Source organism: Etheostoma spectabile, chromosome 24, assembly GCF_008692095.1.
Source record: "Etheostoma spectabile isolate EspeVRDwgs_2016 chromosome 24, UIUC_Espe_1.0, whole genome shotgun sequence".
Classification (NCBI taxonomy): Eukaryota; Metazoa; Chordata; class Actinopteri; order Perciformes; family Percidae; genus Etheostoma; species Etheostoma spectabile.
Window position 1 is genome coordinate 13,608,364 of NC_045756.1, and position 18,763 is coordinate 13,627,126.

At 39.9% G+C, this 18,763-nt stretch overlaps 1 protein-coding gene across 2 annotated transcripts in view; it reads right to left on the reverse strand.

Moving 5' to 3' along the window:
* LOC116673759 (fibroblast growth factor 14) overlaps positions 1–18,763 on the reverse strand; it is a 57,288-nt gene that overhangs the window by 14,980 nt on the left and 23,545 nt on the right. Inside the window, exons 1-3 of one of the 2 annotated variants that reach the window (XM_032506015.1) lie at positions 16,820–17,512; positions 9,254–9,364; positions 3,954–4,056 (exon numbers count right to left, since the gene is read on the reverse strand). In XM_032506015.1, coding sequence (XP_032361906.1) covers positions 3,954–4,056; positions 9,254–9,364; positions 16,820–17,012 — 407 coding nt within the window. In that variant the 5' untranslated portion in view covers positions 17,013–17,512. Of the gene's footprint in view, positions 1–3,952; positions 4,057–9,253; positions 9,365–16,819; positions 17,513–18,763 lie in introns of those variants that run through there. The other variant, XM_032506014.1, reaches the window with a different exon arrangement.

An 18,763-nucleotide genomic window follows, 5' to 3' on the forward strand; every position in this document is an offset into this window, starting at 1 on the left:
GTCTGGTGTACACAAACCTCAGTCATGATCTAGATATGTCTAACGGCCACACTGGTTCATCAACAGTTTTTATGCACTTAACATATTTTATTCTGTCATCATTCACACCAAATTCATATAGAAGCAGTAGAAGAAGATAATAATAATAGTGTAAGTAGCAGTGATGGTAGTTAGTTGTAGGAAACATGTCAATTTCCTGTTTCACTTCTCAGCTGACATCCTGACATCTACAACTACCACCCTAATACACCCACACACCCATGTGTTGTCTTTTGTGAGTCTTTTGCACACACTACTGTCACTCACACAAACACATAGTCCCAAACTCATCAGCACTTTTTTCCCACTTTCCCCAGCATGCTCCATAATTATCACATAGCAGCTCATTGCACACTATGCCATCTGTTAGTCGCACACACGCACGACCAAAACCCACACACACGCACGCACATGCACCACACGTACATGCACAACCACACACTGCCAGATGCTTGGGATCAATTAATAAGACAGTCCTACCTTGTATAACTAAGTTTGCAGCATATTATTAACAATTGGTAATAAGAGGATAAAGAATCTCATTGAGCAGAGCAGCGCAGATTTAGAAACAAGCTAAGCTAAACTAGAAAATACACTTAACAAGGAAATGTCCTAAATCAATCATTTTCTGGTATCATAATTGCATGACTGTCTTGATAGCGTTACGTTGCTATATTAAAGTATGAAAAGAGAATTAAGTTTTATCCGACCAATATCTTCAGAAAAATCTATATATTCTGACATGCATACAGTAAATACACTTGTGTTGGTCCTTTACACAGAAACAAAAACAGAATCCACCAGAAACAAATATGACATGTAACATCCTTAAAGACCTTTTTGTGCACACTGTATTTAGTACATTATGTTCTGATTGTAATGATCACAGTCCCAGTGTCCCAGTGATGTGTGTTTGTACCAGGAATATTGAGTTGTCGCTTGTTAATAAAAAATTCTTCCAAGGACAAAATGCAGCTTGTAGTGTCTCGAACATGTTGCACAAAAAAACTGCTGACAAGTGCACCATGTTAAGTTAAAGGTACAGGAACAAGAATCTGATTTGTATTGACTTTCTGACACATCCACTAAAAACTAACCTGGCTGGATGTAAAATAATCCTGACTGTGTTCGATAAACAAGACGGTGTGAACCAACCGTCACACACACACGTGAAGGTAAACACCGCTCTGGTTGAGACCTGGATATAACAAACTGTAGCTGTGATAACACCCTAGTAATGTTTAATGAGTATGTTTTCAGGCGCCATGGCACCATCTTTACCACACACTACAACACGCTACACCTGCCGGTACCTTTGCATCAGCCAATTAAACATCAAGCAGTGCGGGCATTATGATAAATTAGACCTGCTCTCTGTATGTATGTATATATTTGTTATCATGTAGCTGCCTGCCCCTCAGTCACAGAGCTGGAACATGATCACACATTCACACTTTCACTCTACTCAGCTTTAGAGGGGATTTCTACTGTGTGTGTGTGTGTGTGTGTGTGTGTGTGTGTGTTGTGTGTTTGGTGTCTGTGTGTGTGTGTGTGTGTGTGGGGGGGGACTACCCCTCTTCAATTATTTACAGGAAGCCCTCATGCATCTGTGACTTCCAGCGACAGGCTGAGAAAGCCCTGCAGAGCAGCACAGATCTCTTGTCTTTCTCCTCCCGACTACTCCTGTTTCTCTTCCTATCATCCCTTTCTTTCTACAATATCTTTCCTTCCTTCCTTCCATCTGAAATCCGTCTTCACCGTTTCCTGCTGTCTAAAATCCTTTCCTCCTTCCTCTCCATCTTTTCACTCTTCTGTCCACAACCTTTTTCATCTTTTCCTCTGTCTAAAACACTTTCCTCCTTCCTCTCAATTTTTTTTGCTCTTTCCTCTCTGGTTTTTTTGTGTGTCTACAACCGTTTTTTCCTTCCTCCCTATCTTTGTCTTTTCTGTCTACAACCTTTTCCTTCATCCGTACATCTTTTCCTCTCAGTGTCCTATTTCTCTATCACCTCCTTTCTTTTTCCTCCCAACCAGGTCTATCCTTTCTTCTCCCCTCTCCTTCTTTCTTTCATGATTGGTCTTGACCTCACCCTTATTCCTCTAATCTCTCGCTTTCATTTCGCCCCTTTCATCTCCTCCCCTCTTTTCCTTTTCCATCCCATCCATTTCTATTCCCCCATTTCGTAACACCTCCTTTCCCCTCCTCTCTGGCTCCTGTCATCTCCACCCCAAAAAAAAGATGAAGGGGAGGAAAAAGGGAGGATGTCAAGGAGAAAAGATGTCAAAGAAAGAGTGTGAACTATCTCTAAAGAGTCAGCAGTGAAATAATTCATATTCTGCTCAAGCAGATCTCCGAGCAGCCGCTCGCTCCTCCTCCTCCCCTCCACTTGCTCTTCACCACCTCTTTCATCCCTCTCTCTAATCATGTCCTCCATAGTGTTCTGCATGTCTCTCTTTAATGTCAGTGAAGTGACAAAGGTTTGACTAATTTAGCTCTTTTTATTTGTTTAATTTTCCATTTCAACTTCAACATTTTATTTTTCTGAATCTTTTATGCTCAATGAGAAGAAGCCTCTTGAATGGCATTTCAGGGCATTAAAACATACTTACTTAATGCATACTTGTCCATAACCCGGCATGTACTGTATGTTTCATCCTTTAAAGTAATTCATATCTTTGTCTGTCTTATTTCATCTCACTCTGACTAATGCCCCTGTCTCAAATCTTCTGTCGCACAAAACCTAGAAAATGTGACTTTCCTATTGTCTTCTAACATGAAAAAAGCTTTTAATGTATCATGCATGCTTCAATTCTTCTTTAAATTTAAGCCTAAAAGTAAGTTACTTACTGTATAATTTAGAGCAAGATTTGTCTGAAACTGCTTTTTAGGTGAGTGATCCATTTTGCTCAGTGTGCCGTCCTTCAGACAGAGTAGACACACCCGGGTCCCCGGATACAGTGAATGTAATGGTCTGTACACCGGCTAACTGACGGGAGTTGTACTGAAATCATCCAGAGGTAACTCTGAGCAGCATAATTAGATAAGATGACCATATCTTGTCAACTGGGCCTTTTACTGTTTTATCTCAGCTCAAAACCTGTTTTCAGGAAGCTGATAGCTACACTTGAAAAAGAGACAAGTCTTATTTTGCACTCATTCTGCAATAATTTTGGTAATCACTTATTCGTTTTAGCAAAACAAATTGAATACAAATCACTGGTTCCAGCCTCTCAAATAGGAATACTTAATTTTTTTCTTTGACTTCTATAATAGTTAAGTGAATAGCTTTTGATTTTCAACTGTATATTGGATAACAACTAAGCTATTAAGTGGTCACCTTGGGCTTTGAAAACACTATCTTCTGACAGGTTATAGATCTAATGATTAATCAAGAAAATAAACACCTTACACACTACGCTTGCTTTTAAAACAGTTTTTTTTTAACGACAATTAAAAATACATGGTTCACCTCTTTCCTTTTAGTTTCAGTTAAAGTCAATAGACGTACCTTCCTGAATCATTGCAAGTCATTTGTTTGTCCTTACTCCTGTAGATAAAGTAAAGTATTTTAAATGACCAGTGGTTTGTCAAAACAGGCTTCCATTTGTCTCCCACAAATAATTACCACAGCTTAAAACCAAACACTTGGGACCTGGATGAGCAACACATGATTTGCAATTAGGCCCATAATTCTCAAAAAAAAAAACATTAGGCGTGGACTAATCCTTCTGGGAATTTTTATGTGCCCATGCTTGGATATTGTACAGCATGTCTGTGTCTATGTGTGTGTGTGTGTGTGTGTGGTGTGTGTGTGTGTGTGTGTGTGTGTGTGTGTGTGTGTGTGTGTGTTGTGTGTGTGTGTGTGTGTGTGTGTGTGGTGTGGTTGGTCCTGCATGCTGTGTCGTGCATCCACGATGAGTAGAGATGACCCTCTCCGTTCATGGCAATGTAGAGGCCAGTCTTGACTGATTGGATGGCCACGACTCTTAGACCCACAGGAATTAAGTTAAACAGAGCTGAGGACAAAAACAGACAAACTGAGTTTATGGCCGTGTGTTTCAGTTCTTGAACAATCAATTGAAACTTGAAACATCAGTTGGTCTGTTGCTCAGTTAAACCTAACCCTGGGCCTTGAGGGGTTACTCGCAGGGCTTTTAAACTCTGAGTGTTGTAGAGGAGGACATCGGCAGAAAATTCAGACCATTAAAGCAATCTACGTAATAACATAAGAAGTGAATACCAAATATCCAGTTCTTTTCTAATTCCCTGAAGGGGTGGGACTATAACCTGTATACAGCATCTCAGCATATATATTATCCCAGTAACTAAGCTTTATATAAACAATATAAATGTTGTTTTTTTGAACATTTATTTAAACAAGATCCTTGACAAAGACTCTCATACAACTTGGGACGGATACAGATAGTAATGACATGAAATTACAAACACAAAGATAGACATACCACTAAGAAAAGATAAGAGGTGAAGAGTTACCTTCCTAATTGAAAGTGACCAGTTAAAATGTTACTCTATTCAGTTTGCTGTATCCTGTATAACAGGGGACCACCTTCTAAATAAAGGTCCACCCTGAAGTGTAGTTTTGCGGTTATATTTTCCATCGTTAACAGCTTTGACTCTTAGGATCAATTGATCCAAAGTGGGTGGGGTTTAAGCCACTTTTCTTGTAATCATTTTATGGGCTAAGAACACCAGCGCTTGGGGCATTTACAGTTCGTTTTTTCCCCAATCCTCTTTGATGTGTGTTCCCTAAAATTATTCTCTGTAGTTCAACCATTATGTTCAACTCCAATACTCTACATTTACTCTCCCAACCTCCTGCCAGAATTTCTGAGGTATGGGCAGTCCCAAAAGGTACATACAGTCCCAAAATCCAATATTGTTCAAAATAAGATGGTGAAGCTTACATTTTTCCCATTATTTATGTCCTCAGGTAGTGACGTATTTGAAAATACCTGAACAATTCATTGGGTGCATTACCATATTGGGCTTGAAGTGGGGAAAAAGCCCTGCGCGTCGTACCCTCAAATAATTGATTTACTGTTGTCAGACCTTCCCCCCCCCCCCCATGCAACAAAACCACTGTCCATTTTTGGCAGCAGAAAGTCACTAATGGAAGCTATATTAGTTGCCCTGGACAAATAAAGTGGCAAGTTCCAAACTTTTCTTATCTTTGTCCAGACCCTTAGGGTAAAGATTACCCATTCATTTTCTATCTTTTTTTATTTCTGCCAAACTTTTGCCTCCACAAAAGGAAGTATAAATGTTCTTTTAGGTTATATCATTTTAGTATGTCTTATTTTAGTTGAGTCATGTAGAAGTAGTGTGCCTTTTTTATCCAATTATAACGCCTCAATCGGAATGAAAAAAATAAATAAGACAAACTAAAACTTAACTCTTGTGTTGTTTTGACATTGACTTTACTTCCTCATTGTTTGAGGTCCAAAAGACCAATTTTGTTCTTTTAAAATATATATTTATTTCTTCTGACCTTATTAAAACCCAATACGTAAAAAACTATTGAAGTGATAGCCCCTCTCTTAGCCACAAACTGAGCATGCACATTTTATGTAGGTGACAAAATACATGAATGACCCTAAAACACAATTATTACACTAAGTACATATTCAATTTTTAATATGATATATATATATATATTTGCCAAAAAGACACTCCCAGAAATAGAACTGTAGAGGGGTGAACATCCTCCATTGCACCTGACATTGTAACATCACATATGACGGTTAACAATACGAAAATGTCCCTGCATGAGGCCGTGAGGCATTGTGTATTATATTTTGACCTTGGTCATTTTTCCACAACATTTTAATATCAGCCTATTCTTGTTTATTTCTATGTCTCATTCAAAGGCACAGTTGTGCTCTCAGCTCCATCGGGTCAGTGTTATTTGAAGAACAGCAGTCAGTGATGGTAAAGGAGCAGACAGCTGATCAAAGAGCACCATTATAGCCTCGGGCAGGTATTTTAAAGGACAGTGCTACTGTCACCGCTGTATTTGTTCACTTCCTGACATCCCTTACTGTTTTGTATCTTTTTCGATTTATGTTCTAACTATGAGATATTAACTATTTTTCTTTTTAACTAGTATTTTGGAGCCTTGGCTGTCAGCTTTCTGGTGACAGTAATGGATGACTTTTACTGACTTTTTTGGAAGTAAAAACTAAAAATGTTTTTTTGCATGATATTTAAAAGTGTGTGAACAAGCCTTTAGATAGGTAGCAGACGTTCTTTACAAACAGCTATCAGAATAGTCCATACTTGAAAAGGTCTGAATGAACATGAAATTGACTTAACAAATGACCAAATACTCCAATCAAATGAAGAAAACTGCTCAGCTTTCAAAACTCACATTACAAAATGATGGGGGAGCTGCAACAAAAGAGCAACTGATTTAGATTCAAAGCTTAAAAACACAATAATGAGGTTGAAAATTATTATTATATTTCCATCGTGATATAAGCCATTGTCTAGCTTCTCTCTAATGGGACAAATATTCCGTTGATTATTGGCCCTCATTAGACAACGTCTCACACTGAGGTCAGTTGAAGCAACGACACATTAACCTGTATGCCTTTTATTATTTCAGTTATTGATTAGCCTGCAGACAGCTCGTACAGTCAACTTGTTATGACAGAAACAATGTAAAACTAAATTCCAGGTGAATGCTGCCTCTCTCTCTCTACATTCAGGATGTTTGTGCACATTTTTTGAAAATTCAAGTGTAATGTTTCAATGAAATTGTTCCAATAAAAAAACATAATTGGCAAGGTCAATGTGTTTATAGGTTTATATTAACCAGTTGCAGCTTTATTAAATGATAATGCAGCATTAAACAAAGTCAAAACAAATCTCAGGATTAACCTGTGGAGTAAGCTGAGGATGGTTTGCACTAATAAAAAACATGCGTTTTCATGTGCGTTTTCAGTAAACTTAGTGGTGACAGTGTGTGAGAATTCATTCCTTTTATTTGCCCAGCTTTTGAAATAACTGCCTCCTTTCTGTCATCACAATGGAGATGAACAGAATTTTATTTGTGCTGCACAAAACATAAAAAAAAACATTTTCAGTCCATCTTTTCTAAAACATTCCAAGTTATACTTGATAATCCACTGACAGAACTCCCTGTGAACAGTTCATATCTTGAATGTTTGTTTAACAATGCCCATATTAGCTTACACAACTAACCCATTCATGTGGTGAAAATATGGTACTCTAAACAGACTTGGCTCTATTATCTAATTATAATCTAATTAATCCTTTAAAGCCAAGTGGCGTAACTTTTTGAAGGCTGTTGCCCTCTCTGAAATGATGATTGAATTAATGAAAAGATGTTTGTGGTGATAGGTTGAATCAAAGCAAAGACAGTTTATTTTATTGAGCCACTGCAAAACTTTAAAAGACGCACCAGCTAAAGACATTTTTTTATTCTATGCAAAAGGAAATACATGCGTAGATATTGTGTAGTTGATGTATTATAGAATCATAAAATAACCTTTTCTGAAGGCTGTGAACATAAATGTGCTATTTGGGACCAACAGCTGTTCTGGTTTTCTTTGTAATCAAGGGCTGACTACACCTGGGATGTCAGAACCCTCTTTAATCAATGTTACATAGAAAGGGTCTCTAATAACCAACAGTGTTCAGAGAGGAGCAGAAGAAATTTAAATGTTTGTAAGTACACCTGCGAGTAATCATCCTCAATAAATATAACACTTTCTAAACCACCATCACGCTCATGCACAGCCTTCATTAGCATAAAGATATGCAGTCAGCTGATTAGAGAAGGTAACAACACTTCCTTTTAAATGCTGCAGGAAATGTCACTGATGTCTCCCCTCTGGCTCGGCCAAAAACTGACAAATGAAAAATCTAGCTTGGCAACAAGTGTGAGCTGCAGTATATTCTGTTTGATCTAAATGCAGAGCTGAAGCAGACATTTAAATAATGGTGACGTAAAGACATTTCCCAAAGAAAAAGAAAAAATCATAGTAAAAAAGTGGGACATCGCTGCAACCTGCAGACGGCAGAGAGTAACCAGTAAACCGCAGTTTCCAACAACGTGGAAAGGACACTTTGGACCAGTGAGTCGCCTGCTGTAGTGTTCACTGATTAGCATTTGATTTTCTCCCAGCCTAGCACATGTGGATACAGCAACGGCTACATTAAATCAGTAAGGGCTCCTGCACACTGCCTGTGTGGCGTGAGCATGGCGTTTCTGTTGTGTGGCAATTTCTATGTCTTTGCACACCAGAAACATGTCTGAGAACTGTGTTCTTCAATTTTATTTTGTCAATATTGTTGTGTTTGTACATTTGTTTGCACAGATTTTGATATATACAGTATATATAATTCCCGTTCCTGAGATAATCAAGTGTGGTAATGTTTTTGTTTTATCAGAATCCAATTAAAATACAATTTAAAAAGGAGTTTAACAGAGTGTCATTTATTAAATGTATTTGTGTCAAAATGACATATAAACAGCTTTTTGTATTCTATTTTGCCTGGAAATGCTTCCAACATGCATGCGGCTTGAGCCACGCCTGAGATGTGCGTGTCACACAGGCAGTGTGCAAGCTCTAACCTGGTACCATGGGAGCTGAAATAAAAAGGGACACGCAGGCATTGTGCAGGAGCCCTAAACCATCCAATAATAACTAATAACTAATAAACTAGGCCTTGAAAAACTAAATTCTCTGAAGCCACTTGTCACTTTCAGTCTCGCAGTTTGTTTGCTCTCCGAAATGTCCTTGTAAATGGAGGAACTTGACCCTACTTTAAGATTTTTATTATTACTATAATAACCAGAATTCATTCAAGGTTTCCTGCTGGGCTCTTATTCTCACAGAGAAAAAAAAGGTATCTCTCAACTTTCATCAAGTCAGATGAGATCTCTAAATAACTAGTTGCCCTTGAGAGAGAGAGACTTACATGGCTTTTCTTTTGCTATGATGAAGCTTTGGTTTTGAGCACCGATTTTTGCTTCAGTCTTTCCTTTTCAGTTACTTGTTGCACTGGACTACATTCTTGCATTGTAAAAAAAAAATCACAATGCAACTGTTTAACACCTCTACCAAAACTGGGCATATTCTCTGCCAAATGTATAGATTTCCCCTAATGTACTGTAATATATTGGTAGATTGTGGTGTGTGAGTGAGTGTGTGTGTGTGTGTTTACAGGAGTTGGTGCTGTCGTCTTTGGTCCCGTCCATACTTCCATCCTGGCCCATCTGTAGATAGAAGCCCTGCCTGCAGAACAACCTGGTCACTATGCCCTTCAGCTGTGGTTCTACACAACACAGACACAGACAAAGACACAGGAAAGAATAGTTGAGAAGAATGGAGCATCAAAGAAGTACAGCCCTTCAGAACAAGCAAAAAAATAAAATAAGGCAAAATTTCTATTAATTTTTTCTACAAAATTCATCCCCACAAATCAACTTCCGCACAAAAGCCTGGAGGGCACGTTTAAGATACACTACAGTTTGCCATTACAGAACAATGTAACTGCATAGGACCCTAAGCATCCTAAGGGATTTCATGCACAGAGACTAGTCAGGCACATCCAATCCATTACAGGATTCTTGGACTAATCTTTCCTTTGTGGTCATCTTTACATTTCAATAACGCTGATAAATGATTTCTGAACCTTTGATGGTGTCAGGCAGCTTCATAATGGCTTAGTATCTCCCTTATTCTGTTTACTAGTTATCTATTGACCGATACATTGGTTTATAGGTATTATTCCCTTTCTCATAACTCAAGATAACTGTAGATCTCTACCGTTTTCTCCCCGCCTAAAGCACATCATCTATAATGTCTTAAGGCAGACAACTATACTGTATTAAAAATACTTGTTAAGTGTGGCCGGGTTAGCTCAGTTGGTAGAGATGGCACACATATAGGTTTACTCATCAAGGCAGGTCGGAGTCAAACCCGCGGCCCTTTGCTGCATGTCATTCCCTTCTCGCTTCCCTTTCATGTCTTCATCTGTCCTAAAATGCCCACTTGTTATTGCCACAATCTTCTTAAATCAACAATGGCTGAAATGTAGATGTCAACATCATTACTGATTTAACATAGCAAACACAAGAAAATCCCTGTTGTTCCCATGCTAATTTTCCAATTATTAGTCACTAAATGCAGTGCTCATCCATCTTGCTTTAATTAAACAGCAGTCAATTTTGCCTCTCACAGTTTGGTTCTTGCGTCTCACCATCAAATACAAAACTGAAGTAAAAAGAACATGATTAAAACTACAACTGACAAAGAGGATGGAAATGAGTTGGGAGACAAAGACCTACTGAGTCACTACATAAAGAAGGAGAGTGAGAGACTGATAGAAGGATAGAAAAAGACTGAAGATCTGGTGCAGGTAGAGACAGACATTTGTTCCATTTTATCATCAATACTTCCATCACCCCTTCTGCAGATTAGCACCCTTTTCAACAAAAAAACACACTTACGTTGGTAATCCTTGGTTGGTGACACCGATTATTTAATATGGCCGCTCACACACACTTACATGTGATGTAACCACACCCATTCTCCTTCTATAAAACATCAATGACTTCACCTTCGTCCGCGCAGCTAAAGCAGTGTGGGAATCCCCTTTGAACATATGTGTGTGAATGAATAAAGGTATACCCTAAATGCACAGGGAACAAAAAAAGCAAAGAGTGACCCAGATTTTGTAGTGTGTGTGAGAGAGAAAGAGAGAGGCAGGGGTGTTTTCCATCTTTGTGAAGGATCCATCTTGTGCAGCAGTGAAACGGAGAGAAGAGGAGCTGTGAGGCTTGCAACCAGCACTCGAACTGACAAAATTCCCAGCACGCTACTTACTGTAGCATGTTGTGTGGTGCAGCCAATAATAAATCTCAGTTAGATTAGAAAGACGGCTTTTACATATGATAGCAAAGGATCTACCACCAGGAGGAGCATAGTTACACGCACATTCCATTGGGGCAAAAGGCTATTGGAAATTACAATAGGAAATAGGTAAATTAAGATATATTTGGGATATTTTGGGATGGATTTTACGCGTACTCTTTAGGATTGATGTATTTTGACACATTTAGATTTCTCAAAGTAAGATATGGAGAATAACAGTTTTGGTTATTATGTCCATATGACTATAAATAACCAAATGTATCCAAATACTAATATTATGGATCTTGTATCAACCTAGATTTACTCACATTTGTAAATAGTTTGTTTTGGAGTTAAATTGAGAATAAATAAAACAACCAAGCACAACAAACCAGAGGTTTAATCAATCAACTCAGTCCGATCCAGTATATTTAACTGGTCATCCTGTAATTGATTAGACAAACATCCGAATTGAGCCAACACATGAAAAGATATATTTATCTTATGAATTAGTCTGGTATCGATTTTTAATCACATCGATGTCCAGCCCTGTTATAAGTACAATTACAAAATCAGACGTGGTTATTGTTGGTGTTTGCATAACTCCCTGCTGTGACGGATGAAAAATCAATAATTCTCAACAGGAGACTGTCCTGCTGCATCCACTTAGCATCAACTCATCATCTACTTATGTGTGTATTTATTTAACAACCAGTTACTCATATTCCATCCTCACATGCCCAACCGTTGGCCCTCAAGCAAGTGATATTCCTACCTTTCCCAGTATCTCCACATCCTGTCTGTTACTAGGGAAATTCCCATTCTCGTGTTGCCATGGCAATGGCCTGTGATTCCAGACTGTTCCAATGAAAAGGTATTCCCCCATTCACACAGACACACATATACAGTGCACACACACAAACGGCTGTATATTAATCAAAATGTGATCTGATTCAATCAGTCAGCCCGTCAGGCGGCCACACTGATTTGACATCTCATATTGTCTGTTAATTTGCCCCAGTCTCAGTCTAAATACAGTGTTAAACACAATACAAAATATCAACATGGGTGTCTCAAACAAGCAATGCTTTAAAAGACCTTTATTTTTCTTTCACATACACCATGTAACTAAACAGCAGCCCCCAAGTGATGAATTCACAAGTAGCAACTAAATACAACAATTTCATCCTCATTTACATCAGAGTGATTTGTGATTAGAGAAACACTTCAGATGCTGACACACCAGGCAGACAACAAAGTGTGTCTCATGTCTCCTTAGGTCGCCTCTGTCTCGGCCAAAATGTTGCACACACCTAAACGACTACAGACGACGGCCAACTAGCACGTACATTCTGCGCCTGCGTGAAAGGAAATAACTTTCCATGCCAGCAGACAGCGGTAATGTATTTGCCATTCAAAGAGGAAAAAAAATGTATAAACAGTTGCTAAGATGCATCCAACTAAACAGCATTTGCGTAAATCAACGGCGGCAGCACAGAGCCTACGGTCCCTCTGCTTGGCTCTCGGCCGAGACAACAGCGGGCACCAGGAGATGGCTAACCAGATTGTCCTTCTCCCAGGCTCGGCAAAGAAGCCTCCCTGTTGGAAGGGAGGCGGAGGGACCGAGCAGACCGCTGCGGATGACTGGCTAGTAAGCTACCTTGCTAATTCCAGCCAACAATGCCTTCATGTTAATAAATACAAATAAAGTTGTCACTCGTCTGACAAAAGAAATGTGCTTTCCTACAAAGTGACATGAATGAAACATTTGGTTGTTAGTTTGACTGATTTAGTGGCCGACCACGCTGCAAAATTAGGTAGCTTGCTTGCCAGGGGGCTCAGTTCTCAGAGTTGTTAGAAGAAACATTCAAACATATTTTTTGCCAGTTTTGACAGCTCTGTGTGTATTTGATTGATGAGTTAAGGATGAGATGAAGATGAAACATGAGAATAGCCTTCTGTGTGTGCCCTCTCGACAGACATTTGTTAAATTTCCTCACTACCCTTTTTCTTCTCATGCACTAATTCGTTTAAGCTGAATAGACAATCAGATGGATTCTTCTTACCGACATCTCCAAAGCTCATCTTTTGAATCGACCCGAAAAAAGGGTTCAAGGTCGATGAGGAGCAAAGATGTGTGATACACTGCAAAACTATGGCGACGGATGCTCAGTCGTCCCAATATGGACCGACGGCTGACCATGTCCTTGGTGCGTCATCTCCTATAGTGTGCTGAAAAGGGTGGATTTCATGTTGAAATACAGATAGACCATTCAGATCTTGTTCAGACACAGTAAATGTAAATCAACTCTAATATGGCGGCAATGACGCAAATTGTTTTTAATTTACACAAAAAAATTGAAAAAGTCCTTAACCTGAATGTGTCCCAGTCCCAATGATTACATTACAGATTTTATACTGCACCACATATTACCGTTGAAGCTTTTCCAGCGTTGACAGGAATACAATTTGGAGGGAAACACTGATGTCAACTATTGCTCATCTATTGCTGCTTATTATTATGCATTGATTGAAAGGCGACGGAACACCCTGTACAGATAGACAGTCCATCAGGATAACATACAGACAACAGAGGTGACAGTGTTAACCACAGAGCTACACATAGAGCTATTGTATATATTTTATTAAGCCCAAGTTCCACTGGCGTATCCTCACCAGGTGGCTGAAAAAGCACAACTGGTTCCTTTCAATGTGAGGAGCAGCAACTTGACTTTTATGTCCTCCCGCATCACTGAATTCTTCATCTCAGCAGTGGATCCTTATTTTTGGCATATCCATATTCTCATCCTTTCGGTCACGACGCAGAGTTCATGACCACGGGTGAGGGCGCAATACAGCAAACAACAAACAGCTGTGTGGTCCAGCTCCCTTTTCAGCCACAGTGCCTAACCAGCACTTAATCTCATGCTCCTCGTTAGCGTCCCATGAAGACAAGATGCGGAGATACTTCACCCCATGACCCACCCACACAACTTTTCTGGAACCAAAACATAATTGTGCTTTAGGGGTTTGTGAGCTTCAATTAACTCATAGAAAAGTTGTATTTCTACCTTTCTATGAAAATGAAGAAAACATCCTTCCATCTGACAGCTGTAATATTTCTTGCTGTTTTACAATTCAAAATGGACCTGCCCAGCATCCGTCTGTTAGAGCACAACTGAAGTCAGCACAAACTGCCCACTGCAAACAGACTGAAATCAGTCACATTTCAATCTCTTTGTCCTTGTTTTTGTGAAGCACGGCAAGAGAAAGCTGCTGGAAATGTAATTTATTGTATTATCTTTGTCTAGAATGTGTCACGTTCTTTATAGTTCATCTATGTCATATTCATTTGTAAAACGTAATGTCAAATGTTACTGAATTAGAGGAGTTTGTACTTTGCAGCCCAGCTTTGTGTTTATAACTATATTTATAACTGCCTTTCCTTTGGCTTATATAACCCTGTAAAATATAGATATATTACAGGTGCATTTCAGTGGCAGCATGTAACACCAGAAGACCTTCCCTGGCTTGTGTTGACTTAGCCAATGACAATTTTTTGAGGCTGCATGATTTATTTTTTGATTGAAGCTACCAAAAAGCCAATATTTTGTGGTGTGTTTCTTTCACTTTGGCGGGGAACTCTTGTCCATCTCCACTCAAAGTCAGACTGATAAAGTAATTATAGGTGGGGTACCAGCTCTTAAATTAGGCTGATTTCACTGCAGGATTTGAATACCGTTGAGTAAAATCCCACCACACCAGTGCTGTGAACCAATTTTGGCTCCAAGTCAGTCTAACTGTACCTGATAAAAGCATGCAAATTTGAGCTGTATTGAACCAGATCTTTGATCCAGTAATGAAGGCTGCAGATCATTTTGAGTGTGTCTCCCCTTCACAAAACCTCTGCAAGACAGTAGGGGATGTTGGCAAATCACACACACCACACACACACACACAAATTGTGGATGTTGCCAAGCTTTCACCAGCAGCTCTCACAGCTGGGAACACATAGGAAGGAGAGACGAATGCGGGGATACAAAGGAGGCAGGGAAGAAGGGAGAAAGAAAAAAGTAAAATGATGCTGGGAATAGAGATGAAAATATCTAAGGTATGTAGGGATGATTGGGTGGAGATAGGTGATAAGCTGAGAAGGAGGGGGAGAAGAAAGAAGGGAGAGACAAAGCTGACAAATAATGGAAGAAGAGAAAGGAGGAATAAAATACAGAGGAACTGAAGCAAAGACATGAAAAGAGGATGAGACAAAAGGAAATAGAGGGAAAAGTGAGAAACAAAAAATGAAGCTGGAAGAAGGGATGAAAAGATTTAAGGTAAGAAGGGAAGATTAGGATGGAGAGGAGGAAAGGAAATAAGGGGGTGAAGAGGGAAAGAAAGGAAGAAGGGGAGAAGGGTGACAAAAAGGGGGAAAGGGAAAATGTAGAGTGACTGAAGGTGATATACAAGGAAAGGATGCAAAAGCAAAAAAGGAAGATGAGAGGAGAGGAGGTTTTTGTCATCTATTCTTTTCTTAAAAGGAAAGAAGAGAACAAGGCTGGGAGGAGGATGAAAAGATCTAAGGTAGGGAGGGAGAATTGGATAATATAAGAAGAGCGGTATAGGAAAAAGGGTCAAAAGGGGGAGAAGAAATGAGGGGTGATAAAAAGGGAAAAAAGGAAGAGAAGAGAGGAATAAAAATACAGAGGAACTAAGGCCGTGGCAAAAACAGGACGTAAGAAAGAGGAGAAGAAGCTGTTTGTCTGTTCCTCCTGAAAGGAGGAAACAAAAGAGGAAAAGTAGAATGTAGCTAGAAGAAGGAATGAAAAGATCTACAGTATGATAGGGAGAAAGGTGACAAAAAGAGAGCGTGATTTACATTTAATCAACATATTTAGAAGACAACGTCATTCTTCTGGATCCACAGGCCACTCTGAAACCTGGCATCACACACAGTCATCAAACAACACATCAGAATGCAAAAGTATATCAAAATAAAATATACTATATTATATATATTTTTAAAGCCTGTTTAGAAAAAGAAGGAATAGGAATTGGGGTTCTGGAATTTGGCTCTTAGACCCCACATATTCCTGTCACTCACCAGACCAAACTGGTGAAAACCAATTCACGACTCCTACCTCTCCTCTATCTCTTCTTCTGTCCCTCCTCTAATTTCCTGCCACCTTCTCTCCTCCTTTCATCCATCCCTCTATTCACCAGCACCTGCTGGTTTTTCACACAATCAATTGATTACAAAAGCATTTATTGCCTCTGCTACTGAACGCTAACCACAGCACACAATTACAACATTCTCATTAATCTGCATTCACTGCGATATCCAATCAATTAACTCTGCATTGACGGCAAGAGCAAAGTGTAATTTCAAAATAAGAGCTAAATTATGAGCTGAAAATGAAAGAGCAAGGTAGAAATGCACGGAGACAGACAGAGGGAGAGAGAGAGACTAGACAGACTAATCTGTGGCTTCAATAATGGATGTACCTGGAAACTACTGAACCATCAGGCACTACAAGACATGACAGTGTGTGTGTGTGTGTGGTGTGTGTGTGTGTGTGTGTGTGGTGTGTGTGTGTGTGTGTGTGTGTGTGTGACCCACACAGAGAGAGGGAAAAAGAGAGAGAGGGGCGAGTCTGTCAATCGTTTGTTCATGATTGTGGTGTGTATTGGGGTGTGTGCGCGTGTATGAGCGCTCGCGATTGTGCACCAGAAGGGAGTGCATTGAGGTGGTTGTGTGGCCGCGCGTAAAAGTGTGTGAGCGTGTGAGCGTTTTTGCATTTGTGTGGAAGGACGCACATCTACATATCAATATGTCTGGATGCATGTGCACGTTTGTCCGCCCCCCCCATTTCCCCCACACCTTGTCTCCGTAGCCTCCTTTTCTTCAAACCAAATATCCGGACTTTGGAGAAGATGTCGACCAGGTTCCCGTTGCACAGCCCCTGCTTCTTACCGGGGCTCTTCCGCCGCCGGTGAGGAGTCGGTCTGTGGGCGTGTTGCTCTCTCGCCTGTCGCTTCTGCCGGATCAAACCGCTGGCGATGGCCGCTGCCATATCTTCGCCGATACAGCCGACACAAAAACAGCCCTGTCTCCGTCCGTGTCTCCAGTCTCTTCAGTAGTGTCCACCGGAGGGGACGGAGCGCAGAGAAAACCAGACACAGACCTCCAGTCTCCGCGTTAGCGGCTACAACGGCCCCATACTTCAGCCACAACGCGGTCCAGTCCAAAATAAAAACACCACTTCACCTTACAGCATATTTTCTGGTGTCTTTATTCCCCAGGCCATTGATTTGAAACGTACAGCGGTTTACCTGCTCGTCACGTTTCACCGGTGTGTCTGGCTGTCAGATAACAGCACCTGTCACTGAACGGCCCCTCCAACCGATTTGACCGGACCTCGTTTGTCAGTTTCTGTTCCCATGGTCAACAGGCGAGACCAACAAAAAGGAAGAAAATGAGAATGCCTCAGAAAGCAATTCTGTCCTCTGTCCTCTGAAAACGTCCGTTTGTATTCCACTGACAGTAGCGCGAGGCGCGCGTGCAGCCGCGAGCTCCTCCGGCTGCGTGAATCTAGCGAGAGTTACCCAGAGCATCACCGGAAAGAGGGCGGCTAAGCTTTCAAAGTGAAAGCCTCATGGGATTTGTTATTCAAACGGATTACATAGCCTACATTAATGGCTCATTTTAGAGACAGGCCTATTCCTATAGTTTATTCTTCTTTTATCTTATGTCATTTTGCAACCTGTTGCTGCCATCAAGTGGTCAAAATCGTTTCATCTAAATTATTTAAGATTTTGTTTTATCTAGCTAGAAACAAAACAGTTTCAGCTCTAGTAAAATTAACGAGGCATTACGCCTCGTTTACATCAGCCACACTAGCAATAGCCTATTTGCTTTAACATATCATTAACATATATGTTAATGATATAGCCTATATATATTCATATATAGGCTATATTGTTCTTTAGACATTGTTGTCCCTTTTCAAAGTCTACAGCAAACATTTCGTGAAACGCGTAGAACATGTTTACTTAGAAATATGTTTCAAAGCTTAAAGTAGCCTACCAGTTACATTCTATTTTTTATTTTGAAAGTAATGACCGGATGTCCCTGTAATTGTCGTTCTGGGTAAATTGACATTGGAAAGCGCGAGCGCTCTCACACCGTTGCTGGAGCCACGAGCCCTGCGAGCAGTCACACACGGGCTCCAAAAAACAACCTGTCATCCTCCTAACGGGCCAGTAAAGAGGGGTGTGTGTGTGTGTGTGTGTGTGTGTGTGTGTGTGTGTGTGTGTGTGGTGTGTGTGTGTGTGTGTGTGTGTGTGTGTGTGTGTGTGTGTGTGTGGTGTGTGTGTGTGTGTGTGTGTGTAATGGAACCGGCAGCAGGTGGGCGCAAAAAAGGAAATTGAACTGAAGGATCTGTCTTCAAAATGTAGAGCCTTCATTACAAAAGCAGCATTTCTAGGCATACCTATGCTGCTCTCTGATTACACATTGATAATAAAACAATCAAATACATAGACATGCTACTTTTTAAATGTCTATGGAAAAATGAAACGCTTTAAATCAAAAAACAAATATTTGCATTAAATACATATGAGAATGGGGGCCTCAACTTTCTGGATTTCAATACTTTGAACAACTTTAGGTGAAATTGGATCAAGCGATTCTTAAAAATCCAAAAATATTTTATCCAAAAATATTTATCGTATAGTCTCTAAAGTTGGTGGAGTCAAATATCTATTAGTGTGCCACTACAACATTGAAAAGATTCCTATTAGTGTTTCTAACTTTAAAAAATCA